The 20,398-nt window shown below is 39.8% G+C and overlaps 1 protein-coding gene across 5 annotated transcripts in view; it reads left to right on the top strand.

Annotated features, from left to right (window-relative positions):
• Window positions 1-1,185: 1,185 nt before the first annotated feature.
• LOC121887810 (cadherin-20-like) overlaps window positions 1,186-20,398 on the top strand; it is a 96,767-nt gene continuing 77,554 nt past the window's right edge. For 2 of the 5 annotated variants that reach the window (XM_042398839.1, XM_042398836.1), the window contains exon 1: window positions 6,181-6,502. Coding sequence is in view for 1 of the 5 variants with exons in the window: in XM_042398835.1 (XP_042254769.1) it covers window positions 9,080-9,105 (26 nt within the window). In the remaining 4 variants the exon portion in view is untranslated. Of the gene's footprint in view, window positions 1,219-4,564; window positions 4,806-6,180; window positions 6,503-8,965; window positions 9,106-20,398 lie in introns of those variants that run through there. The other 3 variants (XM_042398835.1, XM_042398837.1, XM_042398844.1) reach the window with 3 other exon arrangements.

The following is a 20,398-nucleotide window of genomic DNA, read 5'->3' as shown; positions in this document are numbered from 1 at the left end:
GTCTGTATTAAGTCAAAGGGAAAAACTAATAATTTGAAAGGGCAGCTATGACCATTGTCTGATCTCAATCAGCGGCTTTTAAACGTGAATGGGATGAAAACCACAAATGTGTGTATCTGGTTTGAAACGGTGCTTAAATGAATAGTATGTGTTTTCACAGCCTTGGTTTTGTTTTTGAGGTTCGGCGATCCTTTGTATCGGTTATGACGACATTTAATTAAGCAGTTTCTTTGCAGAGGTGCGGGGATGTCACAACACCAGAAACACAGCTTTATAATGGAGTCCATTAACACCAAGACTAAATTGTCATTTCATTTTCGCTTCATGCTTGCCATCATCAGTCGGCAATATGCTTATTTAAGAGTTGTTACTTCTGTCAATTTACAAAAACCTGTAAAACTGCGTCAATCTCATTCATGTTTGTCACCATTTTTGTGGCTCTGGCACAGGACAATACCATACTCATTGTTCACACTACTTGCAAAACTCTGATTGGCTTGGTTGTTTTTCCAACCAGTCGTCAATGAGCACAACTGCAGACATACATTACTGTGCAAAAGTGTTAGGCACTTTAGGTGTTTAGATTCTTACCCATTATGTAATACTATCAGGGAAGCGTCTGATCGGTCCCAAAGTCATAAAGAACTATCTTCAGCAACAAGAAGAACAAGGAGTCCTGCAAAAGATAGTCTTGGCCCCCACAGAGCCCTGATCTCACCATCTACAGAAGAACTGTGCAACTTCTCCATGATGTAGGAACAACTGACCTGCCAAATACCTGAAAAACTGTTGTGTTTTTGTTTATTCTAAAGGCAAAGCCTGCTCACAGCAAATATTGATTTGATCCAGTTAATTGAGTGCATTTAATTTAAATCTGTCAAGTACAATTTTCATCAGTCACATCGGTTCACCTGAAATTTCTCTCCTGTGTTCCTGTTTGTACTTTCCGTATTGGAGCAGTGTTAAGTTACCACTGATGAAAACATTTCCTGCTGCTGCTGCTTCATATTAAAAGTTTTTCATTCACGAACTAATGGAAGGCTTTTAGGAAATGAAATGTGTTGATCACTGAGTTAGCAGAGGTTTGTTAGCTGTGCTACTCTTCAATAAAAACAAGTGGACACAAGATTTGGAGATATTTGTTCAGCGGATCAGTTAAAAATACTGCAGAGAGGAAGAGAACAAGCAGCAACAGTCTCAACAGCACGTCTCCAACAGGTAGCCTAAACAACTTATTTTAACTTGCGGTGAGGACACTGCACTATTGTAACGTGAGGGGAACAGACTTCAACACTTACTTTTGTGACATCCTTCGTTGTGCTTCCGGCTGATCTTACTTCCGTGATCGTCAACATCTGAACCCACGGCAGCTGCTAACAGCTAGCGTTATGCGGACTGACTGATCCGCATCATATTCACACACCGCAGAAAATACAGTCCGGTGGCTGCTAGTATGTATTTTAGTTCTGTTGATAACGATATAGTCACATATTGGGAAGATAACAAGAAACAAGAGGCACCATTCTCCCTATTACAAGTTAGTGTACCAGCTGTTATTTTAGGGTAAAATAGTTGCATAATGTTGCTTTAAAACATACAGAAATTAGTGTTTTTAAATAAATTTAAAGGCAAATGTATTTTTTTGCTATGTGGTTTAGATAATATGGTTCAACTGGGGTTCCTGTCTCTCTGATTGCTTATGTAATTGCCCCATGCGCTCTCTCTTATGAAGCCATGATAGCTCAGTATTTGATCATTTGCATATCAAAAGACGTTTAGATGTCTACATTAGAGCTAAAATTAATAAATTTGGTGGAAAATTGAAAGATTTTTAGGCTTTGCTACAGCCTCATTACAATCAACCATATTAAAATAATTTCCTTTAATTACATGGTTTTTAAAAAAATTACTTTTACACCAAATTTATCCCCGTTTAAGGGGGTAAGGCTGCCATTAGGACCAATTAATTGTTGATTTTGCCCTTCACATGGGGTTTGTTGACAGTAATTAAAAATGTTGCCTTCCTACATCTTTTGACCTGCAAATGACCTAATCAGCGCTAACCTGGCAGTGTCGCCGCTCCCTTAGATCTCGGTAATTAAAGCGAAGCGAATAAATCAGCCTGGAAATGGTGGCAAAAAAAAAAGAATGATAATTATTTATTTATTTATTTATTTATTTATTTTAGAGGAATCGATGATGAAATGGTTGTGAAATAATCGTGTTTAAAAAGTAATCAACTACAGATTTTAAGAGTGCACTCTTACAGAAAACTACAAGTAAAAAAGTATTGGATAGGATATTGGTAGGTTGAGACATCTCCAGTGGACTCCACAGGTCAAAATAAGGAGGCAGGGTTACGAAGAAATGTCAGCGACTGTGTGGGGTAAAAAAAAATATGTGAGAGAACAACATTCTCTGCCCTATTTAATGATTTGTTTCCTTGATACTTTCTGTCTCTGCACCTTTGACAGTTCATACCAGCATAACCCTTATTTTGCCTTTATTTTTTATCACCTATCTATCTATCTATCTATCTATCTATCTATCTATCTAAGTCTTACTTTTGTTTCATCTCTGTCTCCGTGTCTGTGTGAGTTTACCATACTCCTCCTAATTGTTTTCTCATCTCACTCTCCTGGGATGTGTAGGCATGGCCTTATTATCCAAGCTGATCGATGTGATTTATAGGTTTAGGGAGCGAGACATGCAAACTTTCTCATCTCCTGGGGATAAACCGAAGAAATCAATCACACACACTCACACTGTGTGCGGGCCAATCCAGTCCTGAAAACGACTTTCTCCAAAGACCATCACTGAAAACAGCAGCACTCTTTTCAAATTGAGCTACTGTGTCTGAGTTGCCCTTTTTTCTCCCAAAATACTCTTTATACCTCAGAATAGTTCTTTTTGTGTATGCTAAAAAATATACAGTTAACACCTGGAAACATTTTTTTTCATGAGTAACTGATTAATTTGTTTATGCCGGTGCACTGTGCAGTAATTTGCCATGATGCAGATGGCCTCCATGTTAACATAATCATGTTGGCCCTCATGAAGACAGCAGGAAATCATATAGCTGTGGAGATAATTCCCACGGTAATCACTATCTTTTTTTTTTCTTCCAAATATTCATGCGTTTTAATGGTATTCAACTTCATCAGACAAGAAACACTTGATTCTGACAGATGTTGCTGTTTTTTATTGTTCTTATACATGACTCAGGCTGCTTGATAAAGGCTCAGTGACAATAAAAAACCCTTTCAAAGACTAGTGGATTAAAGTTGCTGTTATTTTTTTTAAAACCTCTCTTTTATCCTTGATGTGCATCTGCCAGACAGGCATGTGATGTCAAATCAACATACCGCCGGCTGTATCGATACAGCTTCTGGATCAATACGAAACATTTTAGCATTCAGATCTCGCCTCTGGGCTAAATAGAAGAACCAGGAGGTGTAATGCACATGAAAGAGTCAGCAAATACTCTTGAAAGTAAATCCAGAGAGGTCAGATATTTTTTTTGCTAACCTCAGCGCTAGCTAAAGCTGTTCTTGCTGTAATGTCAGACATGTAAGCCACGTTTGTCACTATTCAACAATGTGTTGTTGTTGTTTTATAATCCAGTTATGCTTTGTAGCAATGCTGCCTCTGATAAATGGTTTAAATTGCGAGACAGTTTACTGCTAGTTAATCTGATTTCATTGTGTTTCGACTTTGATTTTTGGCTTCAATTTGAAATAGAGTATTGTGCTTTGAAGTCAGTATACTTCAACAGGCCATTGTTCATATAACAGATTTCCATAACAGAACTTAAGAACCCATGATCTGAGACTTTTCATTACCAAAATTTGAAAACTGCTGAGTATTTTTATATTGATATTGGGTCAAATGACTATGTGTAGGGGTTACATGTAGAGGTGGACTTGCAGAGAATCCACATTTTAGCATTTTCAGCTCATTGTATTGATTTTACAGCTCGTAACTTTACTGTTTTGGACATCTATTTTGTTTCCAGCCGGTGAAAAGGCCCATCATAAACCCGCTTTACGCTACCTTCCCACAACCAATCAGGAGACAAAATTAGCGACTAGCTGGTGAAGATAGTGGAGCATTTAGCAGCTAAAGAACCAGATATGTTTTTCAGACACACCGGAGCTAAAAGGAGAGTGATTGTGGTCAGAAACATGACTTCCAATTAATGCTAATGCTAAAATCATCTTTAGAAGGTAATACTATGTCAGTGTTGAGTTTATAGTTTGTTGTGCTGCCTCCAAGTGGCCAAAAAAATCAATTACTGCAGGTTCAAAACTTTTCAATTGTATTTTACAAACTGGGACACTGTGGAAATAAAGGCCAACTGATGGTCTAGTTTGGATCCAGTGCTTTAAACCAATCACTGTTTTGTGGTTTAGGTTGCGTTCAGACTAATTCCAGCAATGTGTGAAAAAGACGTTTATGCTGCAGGGGTGGGGACCACATAGAGCTCAACAAAAAAATAAAAAAACAAAACACAGCGGTTGAACCAGGCTCAATGTTTGCCTGAACGCAACGTGATGTCATCCGACTACGCTTACTAATCACGTAAGCAGGCGATCAGACCAAAGACACCCACGGGAAGAACCTTGTTTACCATGTAGCTTTGTAGCATTCTGCTGTTTACCGAGGAACTGTGAAGATGGAAGAGAGACTCATCGCCACCATGACGACCTTTCCAGAGCTGAACAACCCTGCCATGAGGGAGGACGAAGACCTAAATCGCCGTGCACTCGCTTGGCGTTGTATCGGGCTGCAAGTCAGAATTTCTGGTTAGTATTTCCACGGTCAGATACATCACAAATGGGCCACGTACCGAGAGGCTCACACTTCCGTAGAACCCTGCGTGGTCATGCTGGTCTGAACACGACCTCACTCCGCTGTTTTGTTCTCCAAATGCTGCGATATTTTCAGCTTCACTCTTTCATTTCTTACAGCCGTTGCCAACTGTTCTTTCCAAGTGCTTAACAGCGCTTGGACTATCATTAATTGTCCGACATGAACTTTCACTTTGTTCTCATTTGTCAGTCGCATTTTCATTAGCAAAATGGTGACTATTATTGTAATAATTATTATTTCAGCAATCACTATCAAGAGACTCTGAAAGTTGAAGTAGAAGAAAAGATTTAATTCCGCCTGAGTCTGAAATCAGAGAGACTCGACTCGTAATTAAAGACTTTAAACCGCATTTGCACTTTTTCTTTTTAGAGTTTCACTCTCTCTCACTCAGACACTTCAGACTTTACTCAGACTTTGATTTGGTGACTTAAGAACTGAACATTTCTTGGTTCATATGACATCAGTCGATGAGTTCACCAGAAACGCTCCTCAGCCTTCGGGGACAAAAGCAGTTTGTTGTCGCTGGATGATTTTTATCTGTTTCCCAATGACTCAATATCTCCAATTAACTCCAATTAGACTTGTTTAAGGACAATTAATCATTAATTAACCAAGGGAGGAGGGTGGTAAATATTTACTTATTTATCATACATTTTTCTTATTTTGCTCCTGATTAGTTTATGAGACAATTTTCTTATAATGTGTGTAGCATTCTAATCTAACAGGCTGGCTTCCTGACTGCACATTCATCATGGATTTTAGACCATAATCTTTTATCCCTGCTTCAGACCGTCAGTTGATAAGATGCAGTCGAGAGCAGGGACTACAAAGTTAATAGACTATCACTCCCCCTAAAAAGAACTGATTGTACTATTCAGGAGGGTCGCATACACAGTGAGAGGGGTCGCCGCAAAAGCGAGAACAAAAGAAAAAAAAACTGGGGAAGAGTGAGCGGAGCCAAAGAGTGTATTTTGAGTCCTGCGGGTTAATTCAGTGGCTTTCAGCTACAATTGCCGTGTCTAAACATTCATGAGCTGTAGAGGGATGGAAGGAAGGAGGGAGAGGCAGAGTAGGGGAGGCAGAGAAGCGAGGGGAATGGATGGAGCAACAGCACATCGCTCAGACACAAGAGGGAGAGCTGGAGGAGCAGCAGCTGCCGCGTTAGCTCGTCCACACCGATCTGAGCAGGTAGAGCGAGCACTTGGAGCACAGGGAGAGGCGGTGAGAGTGCAGCAGCAAGCAGCAGCAAGCAAGCAGGAAGGGAGGGAGGGAGGGAGGGAGGGAGGAAGTCTGTCTTTTCACCTGAAGATTACTTTGTCTCACACTTCACTCACCCTGTGTGCTGGAAGGAGCAGCGAGGAGGAGAAAGAGGAAGAAGGTGCTGTTCATTAGGAGGTGTGAGCTCTTTCTCACTGGTCTTTTTTTTTTTTTTTTTTCCTCTCTTTTACTCCTTATTCACTCTTCTTCACGGGGGTCAGCTGGACTTCTCTGCAAAAAAACCCCGGTGATCAGACTCCGTTGGAAAGACTGAGAGATAGAAAAAGGAGAGAAAAAGTGAGAAAACTGCGGTAAATGGCCCTCGGCTGCAAAGGAAAAGAAGTTTCCATGAAAATTTGAGAGATTTTAAAAGGTAAGATTTCTTTTATATAACTGAGTGTAACTGAACATCTGGATGAATGTAAAATCACCATTATATATATTTGATTTGTACTCATAATGATCAGAACAACCTGTTACAAGGTAAGTCTTAAAATGCTGCATTTAAGAGCTGAAGTGTCGCTTTCCTTTCTATGTATGGAACTCACAGTGTCGCGATTACCAGTAAGCACCAGTAAGCCCTCATGAATATCATTTATTGACTTTGGCGAGCAGCGGCAATTTGCACTTGTTGTTTTTTATTTAACTGAACCACATGTGGAGAAAAATGATGTGACAACAAGGTAAAGTTGAATAGAGTAGCGAGAGGAGAGAGGAACACAGTATGTGTTAATAAGATAAGCTGGAACAGAGCGGAGCATGTCGGAGCCCCGAACAGAAAAAAGAAAAAATTTAGAGGGATAGAGGGAGAGATAAAAAGAGATCAAAGGAGGAGTGGGAGAGATGGGGAGTGAGAGAGAGAGAGAGCAAAGGGGGTAGGCAGTGAAAGAGAAAGAAAGAAATATACATGAGTGTGAAGGAGAGTTGGAGTGAGAAAGACAGACAAGAGAGAAGAGAGAGAGAAAGAGTAAAAAGAGGAATAAGAGGAGGGATGGAGGAGTGGAGTGGCGGGGGCTCGCTGGCAGCCAACTCAGTAACCAAGGCAGCTGACATGAGGGAGAGCCAACAGGGGACAGTGGGATTTCTATTTTTCACCCTCGTCGAGATACGCCGGGGCTCTGCCAAGTCCCCTGCCTCATCCCCCACGGATAAAGATTTCATTGTGCAGCTCTGTGACCGAATTCATTAAGCATCTACATTACTCTCCCCTGGCCGCACTACTCTCTTACGCTTCTTTTCTCCCCAAACTCCCTCTCCGGGCTGATACTCACTCTCTCCGTCTGCTTCACCCTCTCGCTTTCATTATAGTCTCAATTGGCCCTATAATCAGCTCAACTCGTGTTGCATCAACAGTTGTATTTTGTGAAGCTCTGCAGGGAATAATAAATACATACCGTATCGCTCTTTAGGGAGGACTCTATCAAAAAGGGCCGCTTTGGCAAGGCTGCCCCCCCAGACCAAAAGTTTATCGAGCTTGGCGTCGGGATGCCACACGGGGTCGCTCTATATGCAGCTGGAGGTCACGGGAGATTTAATAGATGGCAACTTTGCCTGCATTGTGCAAATTTGGAATTTTTAGAACAGAAAGAGTGTTTTCAGAAATCCTCTTTGCTGTTTCAATGTCAATCTGAAATGCTGTAAATGCAGCAGAAAATTCAAAATATATGCAGTATTTTATGGCATTTCTTTGTCACAACTCATTTACAACATTTAGTGATGCTTATGTAACCAAAACCAAACAAAATCAAGACTTTAACCCTGATTAAACTGTTGTTGCCTACTCACTTTTTGACCTGACGAGGCCCCAACTAGGATTGAAACATCGTCTCCTTTTGATCAATGCTGTTTTTCAGTAGCCCTACATGTACACTCTACACCTACATGTTACTGTAGGTTTGAATATTTACATTTTATTGCTTACTCTACACCAAAATGCTACTTAGCTAAAATTAACACCAACCAATGTTGATTTACGTGCTTTAAATTGTGACAAAGAGTCAAAAATTGTTCTTCATTTTCAAATCCAAATCTGGAGAGGATTTCCAGCTTTGGCGCCATCCGGTGGTAGCATCCAAAATGACAAAAATGAGGCAATTTACATGACACATAGTCAATTTCACTAAATTTTATGAGAATGTGTTGGGAGAACCACTCAAAAACTCCAGGAATTGACCCTACAGCAAGCTTTTGTGATGGGAATATTTAATTTCTTCTTGAAATGCGATGTAATTGGATTGGTAACATCCATGTGTGTGCATACATTTAAATGCACACTTCTCTCTAAGTAATCTCATTTTATTTAAGAGGTCATTGTGAATACAAAGGTCCCTTTACAGAGACGGTTGTGAGGGAAGCTGAACAAAGCTGTATTCAGAGGTAGGTAGGTTTTGTATGTGTTCAATGTACTGTATATCATGCATTAGTCCTTTCATGCCTTTTGTTCACATTGAAGACCAAGTCATCACCACTTCAGGTAAAAGGCTGGTAAAAGGCTCCTCATTGTTTCCAAGATGTGAGACACTTCGCTTGTGGTAAAATCAATAGCCCAGTAAATTCTTAATTGAATGAAAGCAGGGCCTGGAGCCCGTTGGTGCTTTATGGGCTACCAGAAGGCGCCTTTGAGAGAGTACGGAATAACAAGGACCCTGCTGGCATTGTTGTGGTCTGGGAAACATCGTCATGTCAATCAGCCAGGCCTGGCAGGCGACAGCGGCGGTGGGAGTTTGTTAGCGCTTGTACACCTGCCATGTTACGCTTGAGCTGAGACTGGTGTCATATTACCTCCAGTTAGCTTTTGTTCTTTTGAAATGCTTTTTTTTTTTGGTTCATTATTCAGCACTGGCTCCCAGTGTTATCTGACACCAGGGAGTGGTATCATAGATGTCATCACGCTGAGCGAAGGTAGAAAACCACCTTAAGGATTTCAGGGAAGAAACAGAGTTGACTGGAAATGGACACTGGTTGTCCAAACGACAGGTATGCTTTCTGTACATGAAATGCCCTTGTCCTGTTTTGGAGCAGAGCAAATCCTTTTGTTGAAGCTGTAACTCATCTGTCTGAGCTGTTGATGGATTGGCTGACCTCGGGGCTCTTGTTGCCACTCCAAAGGAAGCAAAAGACTACAATGCATGCTTTTGGTCAATTTGCTGAGTGTCATGCTTGTTTCATGCTGCAGAATGTTACCCATCACTTTGTTAACCAGCTCATCCACAATGGAAAGTGTGCAGATACTGTGTGGTACAAACTGTATACTGAAATAGCAATACTCTTTGACTCAAATGAATGGAAGTCAAGACAAAGTCCACGAAGGCCAAATATTTGCTTCAGTTCATGATAAAATGCTTGGTTGTACCTGGAGAAAAAGTAGCATTGGTTCTTCATTGGAGAAATGGATGGTTCATCCATAAATGTCAATACATGCTCCCTTAGAAAAGCTGTTTGATAGTTTGAAAGTGGTGAAAAGCTCCTTTTATATCATATATTAATCCAATTTATGAAGAGAATGGCATGAATAGGTGTGAAACTGGGCAGAGATCCCAAAAACTTTTGTTCACAACATTCCTACTTCCAACCCTTTCCATGATTACTGCTGCACCGCATTGATTGTCTCTGGTTTGGTAGCGAAATTTGGACCAAGTTGTCTAGCACACCAGCAAAATGTAGCGACCTGTCTGCTAACTTGAAATGCAATATTTCCCTTTTTGTAGCCTCTGTATTGATCTGTACCAACAATTACCTCTGCCTTTGTCACTCGACAAAAACTTCACCTTCAAGGGTTGCTGCTCTAAGAAAACGTGAAATTTTCTGACATTCTTGAAGAGACATTGCGCAACCTTGTTCTGATTCTTAAAGGGCATATTTTGTCCCAAACTTGTGACAAGGATTTGAAATATTTACAATTTTGTCAGGTCTTTAAATAGATAATTTGCAGTCTCTTAACAAAAAAGAGTCACTACCAGCACTTTTCCAGAAGAATCTGTTCAGCACAACAATTTAAAGAAGTGGCACACAGTGGACAAATGGGCCAAGGCAGCTAAAAATACAGCTGTAATTTAAACTGGCAGTAGCAGTACAGCTAATATACCTCTGCAACCTTAAAGAACACCTACAGCAAGTAACAAGTTTATTCCCCTGACTTTTAAACACAGGCAACACTTCCTCTTTTCCCTCAGTGTATATACAATACAATAATAGTCATTTGTGTGTATTAATGCGTGTGCATGGGCTATTGTTGTGTGGGTTAGCTAGAATAAATTCAGCAATGCCTGAGCCTGATCACGCACCAGAAGATGCAGGTTTTCATTTCATTAAGCTGCTCCTGCAACTCCCTCTAAACTCAGACAGTGAATTATTCCATCCCCTCTTGGGTTGAAGAAAGCAATCATGTTTTCACTTCATTTTTTTTTTTTTCCAGCACTGACTCTCAGGCAGTGGAACTATTCAAAATGAGAGTTGCTTAAAGTAATAGACAGAAACACCTCATCTCTGAAATTAATTTGAATTGATTCTCCCTAGTCCTTTTCCCCTTGCCCTGACAGGGTTTTTCAGAGGGAAATTTCAAACATTCAAGGCCACATGTAAAAATCAATTTCTAAATCAAGCTGTTTCGAGAGATGAGCTGTCTCTGTCTCTGTAGTCCTCGCTGTGGATAGGAAAGCATTCTGAGCACATACCAAACTTCTCTTAACTGTTGCATGGTAACATACAGCTCATTTGCTTTCACTAAACAATTGAGGATTTCTTATTAAGGAAACCGAGACTGCTCTGCCTGTATGTGTGAGCATTTGTGAATAATACCTAATGTGCACAAAGGATGACTGTCAAGGTATGTACACATACTGCTCATTGTGATTATTTATGATGACAAATCGCACAAATGGCGGGGGTTTATAAAGAGTTGGATGCCATCTGGTTGCTCAGGGCCATCGGAGTGCATTGTGTGGACATGTCATTGTTTGTTGTCAATGAAAAACAATAGTGGTGCCTACAGGGGTGGTTCTTGACAAGACACAAACACACTGGTTCACACTTTGTACACACCAACCCCAAACAACTGACAGTCATGGAAATAAAGAAGTGGCTGTTTGTCAAAAGCTACCACAACTAGTATTAAACTGGAACTTGTACAAAGTGAGGTAGGTTTGTACAAGTTTGTTTAAGAATTTCTTGCTAATCATTAGCAGGCTACTTAGCTTTTCTAATTGGTATATATCCATGTAATCAACTATATCAATAACATTACTTTCATATCATCATTAGCAGCGTTCAACTGGCTTAGATGAGAAGCTCAAGGCTCCTTCTTTCTTTTCACAAAACATGTGTGGTTCACATCCAACGTTAGCAGGTTAACCTTAGCACAACAAAGTTTGTTAACAAGAAGCAGTTGGCAGTTCGGTCAAAGTCAACAGTCTTTTTGGGAGACTGTCAATGGACAGCTATGACTGATGGATACAGCCAAAGGTGTCAGTAGGCTAGTTTTCTAGTCTAGTTGTACTGTAAAACAAGGTTAACAGTGGAGAAGAAGAAAACACGTTGAGTAAAACTCTACAGCAAAGAGGATCCCTTCACCATTTTACTTACCACTTCAATATTCCCTCAAATTCTCTAATGTGTGGGTTTGTCACCCATCAAAACCAACTCTGATCAGAATATCTATTCAGAGAAATATCAGATAATAAACTTTTTATTTTCAATAATGAATTTCTACTGAAATGTGTCCATTGTGACAATCTTTAAATAAAAAGTCAAATCAATCATAGCTAACAGCTCACATTGTGATCAGTTGCTAGCAAACATGCTTGTGAAGCAGCTGGCGAACAGCAGTGCTAGCTTGACTACCCCTGTCGGTCATGTGATTCTCTCCTTGCAGGTTGTAGCTGTCGAGTTTCCCCAGTCTTGTCATGACTAGAGCCATATGTGATGTCCAGAAGAATTTATTAATCGTTAACAGCTTTAGTAATGATTGTGTAAAGAGAAAAAAAGTATTTTGGTACCCAAGTGCATCACATGACCTGCAGTTCCATCTGTGACCACTATGCCAAAATCTCAGCTCAGTTCTGGTCCTGTGGGTGGTTGGGCGAAGGGCTGTCCGTGCAGAAAGCTGCAATGGGGGTTGAAGGACTGAAAGTAAACAGGATGATGTCAAACTGTCGAGGCCGAGTAGTTGAGGAGGCTGTCCCCTCACTGAAATGTCACCAGTTTAATTCATGCAACAGCAAATGTTCTCACTGTCAACCTGTTCAAATATCCCGCCTACTCGGTTATCACACTCTAGATTAGAGCATCAAGAAAAGAAAAAAAAACACCTAAAATATAGGTGCAAATTATGATCTGCTATTACATCAAAACCAAACACACTCTATTTAATCTTTTATCAATCCATCTCTGAGGCATAGACGAAAAATAAACAACTAATCTACTTTCATCGAAGGCCAAAATAATCATCATTGCATACATTGCATAAGGAATACAGTGTGACCTTGGTCTTGGCAGACAGTGATTACGTTTTATTGGCCAGAAAAAAAAAAAAGGAGCCCAATACTCACCAATGTACTCTGGCTGAATAAAATGGAGCCTGGTCGGGAATGAATTATAGCCTCTGGAGTCGGTGCGCTCCAGTCAACTTTTTCTCTCCTATTGCAGTGGGAGGGGGGGGATGAGTCGCCATAAATCTGACCCGGAGATCCATTAGGGTTTCTGTACTCTGCTGCTCAAAGCGTGAGGCTACTCTTTCTTTTTGTCACTCTGTCCGCTGCTCTTGTGACCAGCGTTGACATTAATAACACCAGTTGTGTCAATTAATGTTATTCAGGATTTTGTATGTTCATTTCTACAGTATGTTATCTCTTTATGTGTGTTTGCGTCAGTGTTGCTGATGAATTGTCGCGTCTAGAGTTAGTAGGTTTGTCTAATATTCAATGTGTGTGTGTAAATGTGTTTAATAGCAAACAGAAAAGAAACCACTGAATTGGTAGAAGTCCCTCAGAGACCTCTGTCAAGCCCACACTAGAGGTCTCCATAGGGCCAAAATTTGGGCACTGATCTGAAACGAACCTGTGGAAACAACCTGCCCGAACATTTTCAGAGAATATGATCTAAACGAGATATGAGAACCCAGTCAGACTCAGTCCAAAATACAAACTAAGATAACTAGATACAATTGAAAATGATTTAGACCCAAAGATAGAATAATAAGAATACTGGCAGCAGCATGATGAGCCCCAATTAACTAGCAGCTGCGGTTGAAAAAAAGGAGTATTATATGTCATTTATTGTCATTTTTCCTGTACTCCGCAGTTCACACTTTCTGCCTGCCTCATAAAACACTTTTATTTCTTTGTTGCAATGTAAATGCAGTAGCTAGGGTCCACTCGTTTGTTTGATATATTGTTACACAGACTCTTCCTTGACCTGATTAGATTGGATATATAATTGGATACGGTCCAATTCTGACATCAGGTCGGGTCTTGATGATTAAGGGGTCAAGATGGCTCGTGAAACCACAAAATTTGTTATTTTTATAACAGAAAATGATAAAAAATGTTAAGTTGGAATCTGGATTCAGATTTGCATCAATATAAATGGAAAATTATGCGCATTTTTTGGGGAATACCTAGATCCTATCTGGGAAAATTTGAGCTTTTTACAAGGATGGGTTATTTGATAATTGAGTCTTGCCATTTTGCTCAAAGTTTATATTTAAAGTGTCGACAACCAGTTGGAGAACGATCTGAGGAATGTAGAATAAATACACTTTTGTTTAAGCAGTTATAAATGGTCTCTTTTTGGTGCTATCCACATAAAAATGTATTTATTTAGTATAGTAGTATTTAGTTCCTCCTTGGTTCATGGCCATTTTTCTGAGATCATCTGTGTTCTCATCCAGTAACTGAAGCTGGTTTCTTCTCTTTTTCATGTCCAGGCTTGACGTGAAACCTGCTACTAGAATACAGTACGTGTGCACACAATGTTTGTGTATATTTCTTTGTTCGTTACCTGTGAATACGTGTGTTTGTGTGTGTGTGTTGTGGTGGGGAGGGGGTTGGGGGGAGGGTTGCATCAGCGCAGATTGCTCATGAAATATGACCTCTGGAAAAGTTTCCTGTCCGCATTCTCCTCTTTGAACTCCAATCCATTATCTTCAGGTATCAAATTCATCCCAACAGGTGTAGTGTGTTAAATGATATGAGCCTGTGGCAGCCTGCCACAGATGCAGGGCCCCATGCTGCAGTTATCACCCGCATCATCTGCAGCTGTGAGGGAAGTGAGAGTGTCGCGCTATGACAGCCATCTGATGGAAGTTTAGTGAGTTTCCTTCTTTTTTTTTTTGTGTCTTTGAGGAGATGTGAGTCAAGTCTTGAAGACATATATGCATTATAAGATATAGTTTGCTCTCTGATTGACTGGAAAGCTTTTATTTGAGCTTCCCTTGAACATCATTTCTCTTCTATATCCCGAAGCATCCGATCGATACAGTGAGAGTCATGTAGACAAAGAAGACAAAGACAGAAAAGAAGAAAAGTATCTCTTTCTTCCTTGCCGTTTGCTGAGACAAGCAAGAATAGCTGGTTGTTTGAGATGAAATGATAAAATCTTTTGCTACACTTTTGCCCCCTAAGTACTGGAAATGAAATTGTTTAGATCCAATCGGCTCCTGTCAAACTCCACCACAGCACGATTAAATACTACCTGAGTTTTGGTTCAGTCACGACACTCTCGTAGCCTCGTTTTTGGACGTAAAAAGCAGCTGTTCCCAGCAAAAAAAGCTCTAAAAATCCAACCCAGCACCAAGGTGACACCAAACCGACACTGTTAGGAACTAGCTGGTGAACACAGGGGAGCATTTAGCAGCTAAAGAGTCGGATATTTCCCTCAGGAGTTGGTTGATAGAAAAAAACTGAGCTAATAAGAGAGTGAATATTGAACTTACATTTGTCAGGTTGACATGACTGCAAATGAATACTGCTCCACATCTGTGTGAGTAACACATTCACTGCATCACTTTTATATGGTTGTGTGTACAGCTTGTTGTGCTATTTTCAAGTGGACAAAAAAAACCACTCACACTTTTTCATTTTTATTTATTTGACGGGGACAATGCTCATTAATCAACAGAAAGAAAAGAACTGTCAGTGAGCCAGCGTTAGCTTACAAGGCTAACTGTCATCTGTTGTCCCAGGCCAGATGTTAAAAAGGCAACCTCAAAAAAAAAAAAGATATTAAGTTGTCACTCATTCAATTCTCTTTTAGTCACATTCTTTATGTAAAGTTGTATTATTAATATTCAAACTATAGGCAGTTGCCATGAATTCAAAGTTGAAAGGTTAAGCCAATTAATGTGATTAACGTAGTTTTCCGAAGGTTCTTTCTTATCCCCAAAATGGGAATGCAAGAGAAAATCAATGGAAATGTTTATAGGCTGATCCGACATTATGAGAAGCTCCTAACAATTTAAAATCGGCTCATACACATTATATTAAAGGAAATGTCCAGTTTACTTGAACCTGATTTATTTCCCATTGTGCCTCTATGTGTGGTGCTAATTTTGCTCTCTCCAGTTCCGTTATAGAGATTCTGGCGATTCACAAAAAGACGTTTATCTCACAAAACAGCAATAATCGGGTCAAGCTGCTGAGCCTCCTACATCTGTCCAAATAAACATGATTTTTTACATGAATAGCTTCAAAAGTTTGTTTCTGACAGAAGATAGAAACTAGCCACCTGTAGCCGCCATTATGGCTGACTGCATAGTCTACATTTCAAGTGCCAAGAGATAGTTTATGTAAATATGACTAAAATTGGCACATTTGGGTAATTAAGTAAATATCTACAGAAGAACTGATGCTGTTATTGGTTTTATCTATTTCTTGTTGTTCTCAGAGCCTGTTGAAGACAGTTTATATTACATGGGAGAGAAGGAAGATAAAAATCCATCTTAAGTTAATGACTCTTACTTTCTTTGCTGAACTTCTTGAATAAGTGATATTGTCCCTTAAACAGGCAGGATAAATGATCCTCCCCATTAGGCATTTTTCACTTCCTCCTTACAGTAAAATAATAATCTAAATGTTTTAAGTTACCGGTGAGGATGGGTATTTTCCAGCAGAGATGAATGATACATGCTGCTGAGCGTCGGTGAAAGAGCTCCAGTCAGAGCGTATTTATTTGCTCATGCGGAACCAAAGTCCCTTGTGTTCACCCCACGCTGTTTGATGGGGCCGACATCCCCGACACCTGGTTGCGGTGATGGGTGGGAGTGATAGGGCGGGGCAACTACAGTTCCCCCACCCCCACCCCTCCCGCCCTCCCCATCTACACAAAAACACAGATGAGCCTGTTTGATCTCACTCCACTCTGGTTCAAAAGAGATCTACCCCTCAAATGCAGTCATACCCTTCAACACCCGTCCTCCCTCCCATCCCTCCTCCTGGTATCGTTACACTATACCTCCCTTTGAAATGACATTACCTGTGTCCTCTTTTTAAGCTTAGGAGAGAAGAGTAGTAGATGAGACAGAATGGGTGATGTCGATGGGAGTGCAGTGGGAAAATAATCTACAGGAAATTCCCGATAAGATTGGAGGATTAATTCCTATTCCAGCTGCGTTCAGGGTCTCGCGTGTCTCCTGAGGAGACTTAAATGTACCATGTGGTAGCCAATGCTAGCCATAAAATAAAACATGAGGAAAACTGCTGGAATTTCTACTCTATTTCTATTGTATTCTATTTATTTTTATATGTGAGTTAATCTATTTAGTTATTGTATATAATTTAGCCTTTACCTACTTGATTGTTTTTGTATTTTGTGATTTATGTGGCATTAATAACACATTTTAAATGTTTATCTATCTATCTCTGTCTGTCTTGTCAGTATGAATGTTCTTGACTATGTTAAAAAAAAAAAGGTTTTTTAGCATTTAGCTTAAATAAAATCATTGTTTTAACAACATGTTAACAACTAAATTTAAGTTAATTTAATCAAATTGGGTTTAACATGTGGTTAGGAATTGCTTTGTGTAATTAAAGCAGTTTTAATACATTTATTTGTCCATTTAGGGGCAGCAGAACAAACTGTAAACACAACATTGACATATTATCACCTTGTAAAGTTGATATGGTGTACGTGTTAACCAAGCAGACATGAAGCAACATTATCATTTATTCAGAGTTTTCTGTCAGCCTGATGAATGTTGGTTCAATATTCATTTTCCTTTTAGCTCTGGTTTGGTCTCCACCAGCTACTGAGGGAAATATGCGGCTCTTTGGCTGCTAAACTTGACTACATTCACCTGCTAGTCGCTAACTTTGTCAGTCGGCCATCAGGAATCATATAGTGGGGTTTATTTTTTGTGAAAACAGCTCTCTGCTGCAGGAGGAAATTGGGTTAATGAAAGAAGTGAACCAAAATATTAAAGTTGTAAGTGGTAAAACCAAAAGAATGGCCTGAAAAATGCTAAAACCTGGCAAAACTGAAGGTAACTGCAGGTAATAATTGTCTGTTTGTAACTACAAACAACCAATTTCACACTACACTTAGTCGTTTGCCCCATTGTTACTCTAAAAATATTTATTGATGCAGCTTTAATGTTGAAACCATTATTAAATGTAACCCAGATATCTAAAAACATTCACTTTTCCATAAAATGAAGCCAGTTTATTACTGACCTCTAGATGTCGTTTGGCCTCCAAATTACCAAATTAGTGCTTATTGTGCCACATTTCATAAACAAGAGTACAGCTCCCTCCAAAAAATGAACCAGTATGAATATATAATTGCTAAGTAATGGAGCAAAGTCAGTCAGTGATGCAGGCACAATGGTTTGGCTTCCCTTCTTAACTTCTGTGGCAAGCTCCTGTGGCCATATGTTTGAATAAGTGCCTGTCTTGTACAACAACCTACCTCGCCTTGTCAAGTGGGCCCTGGGATCCATGTTTGCAGTCACTTCAATTCTTAAGTCCTACCTTTAAATATTTGAAGAGCCAGTCACGAATTAAGAACAAGGAGAGGAGAGGCTGCACAGCGCACATGCAAGAATAGGGAGTGCATTCATAATGAATGCGCCTCAGCTCTCGCTCTTGATTTATTTCAAGGCGAATGAGCATAGCGAGCGCGAGCGAAATTAACTTGTTTTACACACTTAACATGTGATGTGAATGGCAATTGTTTTCCTGCAATCTAGTTAGGAATGCAAAGACTGTGTCTGATTATTATTTAAAGGGGAATTTACACGTTTTCTTTGTCAGATATCAATTTGTAAAGTTCACTATACGCCAGGTGTGAAGTTTAGTCATTTATTTTTAAGAGAGTACTCGCTTCCCCTCTTCCTGTCTTGTGTATGTCAACTTTAGTTTGTCATATCTGACATTTCCTGTAATGTAGTCTTTTTTTTTTTTAAAGAGAGAACATGTGAGCTACAGTCAGGAAAAAATGTGAGTCGTGTAGTGCGGCCATGTTCTGTATCTTTACGGTCTGCTGAACCTACTGTTGTTTGAGAAATTGCTCTCCATTTTAAAAATGGATTTTTCTCTGTATGACGCTTCTGATGCCTGAAAATGTCTTGCTATCAAGTCGCCACTGCGGTTGGAATATTTTTTTTGCTGCTCGCAACATGAATAAAACCACAAATTACACCCAGCAAACAATGACAAGAGAGATGTTCAGCTGAGAGGTTTAGGTGTTTCAGGGTTTTCTATAGATGACAACATATTATTTCAAAGATTAGATATAATCACTGAAATAGCTGCAGGCACAGAAGTGACTAAGTGGATTTAAGGGTTTTAAGATTCTGAACTACACTTCGACAACACACTGAGTCCCTTCCTGATCATTCTCTGGTTGCAAGCTAACAAAAAAACCTGCAAAAATAATAATAATAATAATAATAATAATGTTCCTCTTTTTTTTTGTTTGTTGTTGTTTGTTTTGTAATGGGAGTTGGAAGCACACATAATCATTAGCGAACCCTGTACTTGAAAAAGCAGTTGAAACCTTCAGTCGTGTTTTATTTGCTTTAGCGGACACTCTAATCTGTCATTTCAACACCGACAGCTTTACACATTTAGCGTTGCCGGATCAATTTGTTTTTTTATGACTCAATGTTTATTAGAGCAACTACTAAATTACTTCTCTTGAGGAAAACGCTGCAGTGCAGTTTTATTCCCCGCTCCCAACAATTACACAGCCCCCCCCACCCCCCGCCCCATACACAACACTTACAACACTCACTGCAGTTTGTTTGTTTGTTTACTACAGTTCTGAAATTATAATTTGCAACTTTACAGTGTTGTGTCTTTTTTTTTAAAAGATGATGGATGATTGCTATTCAAACACAGGAGAAGGGGGAGCGTGTGTGTGTGCGTGTGTGTGATGTCTGCTTGTGGACAATCCTTTTTTGCGAATGTGCCAAGCTCTAAAATGAGCAAAAAAAAAAAAAATGTCAGAACACTGATATGGTGTGAGTAAGAAAGAGAAAGCAAGACAGAGACAGACGCATGTAAACAAAGCAAGCAAGTGAAAAAAGCGGGAGTGGAAGCGTGCTGAGTGTTGGACTGTGGATTTGTCTCCTCAGCTGCTGGCTAAGTCTGTCATCTGTTCAGTGGTTGAATCAACATCTGGTGAAAACCCGCATAAACACAGCTCTCTGAGCCACCGACACAGTCAGTTAGGAAGAGAGAGAAGCTTATACACTCTTACACCTATAGAGAAAAACACAGAGAGAGAGAGAAGCAGCAGCTAGTATACAATGATGCAGCATTTTCAGCACATAATAGAGTTTATTCTGCTGGAAGTGATGCATTATACATCAGGCACCTCATTGTAATCACATTACTGTTTCCTGTAAGGGAACAACGTTGGATATTACAGTTCTACTTTTAGTCATCGCATTACATTTACCGATCCTATCAACAGGTCATGACTCATAATACACATGCGGTGTTATAAATAATTCTGATATATTACACTCACTTAAGATTTATTTATTTAGTATTAAGCCCGTTCTCTGCACTTACTTTGCTTCGAGAGAGCACCGAGGTAGAGGATGCATGCAAGATGAGACATGGCAGCTGAAGAGGAGGAAAACTCCTGGTAGCCGGAATAATAGATTTCGCTTTGCTCATTGTCATCTGGCAAAGCAGGGCGCTTTCTTCAACCTTTATGCAGCATTTTAGACCCAAATTTTAGGTAATTTTCACACTGGGTTTCCTTGTTTGAGGCTGAAAATGAGTTTTATTTCCTAATCTCTCTCTAACCTTAGTGGTGCTCTTTCACA

Source organism: Thunnus maccoyii, chromosome 21 (genome assembly GCF_910596095.1).
Source record: "Thunnus maccoyii chromosome 21, fThuMac1.1, whole genome shotgun sequence".
NCBI classification, from domain to species: domain Eukaryota; kingdom Metazoa; phylum Chordata; class Actinopteri; order Scombriformes; family Scombridae; genus Thunnus; species Thunnus maccoyii.
This window is presented reverse-complemented; position numbering and strand designations above follow the sequence as displayed.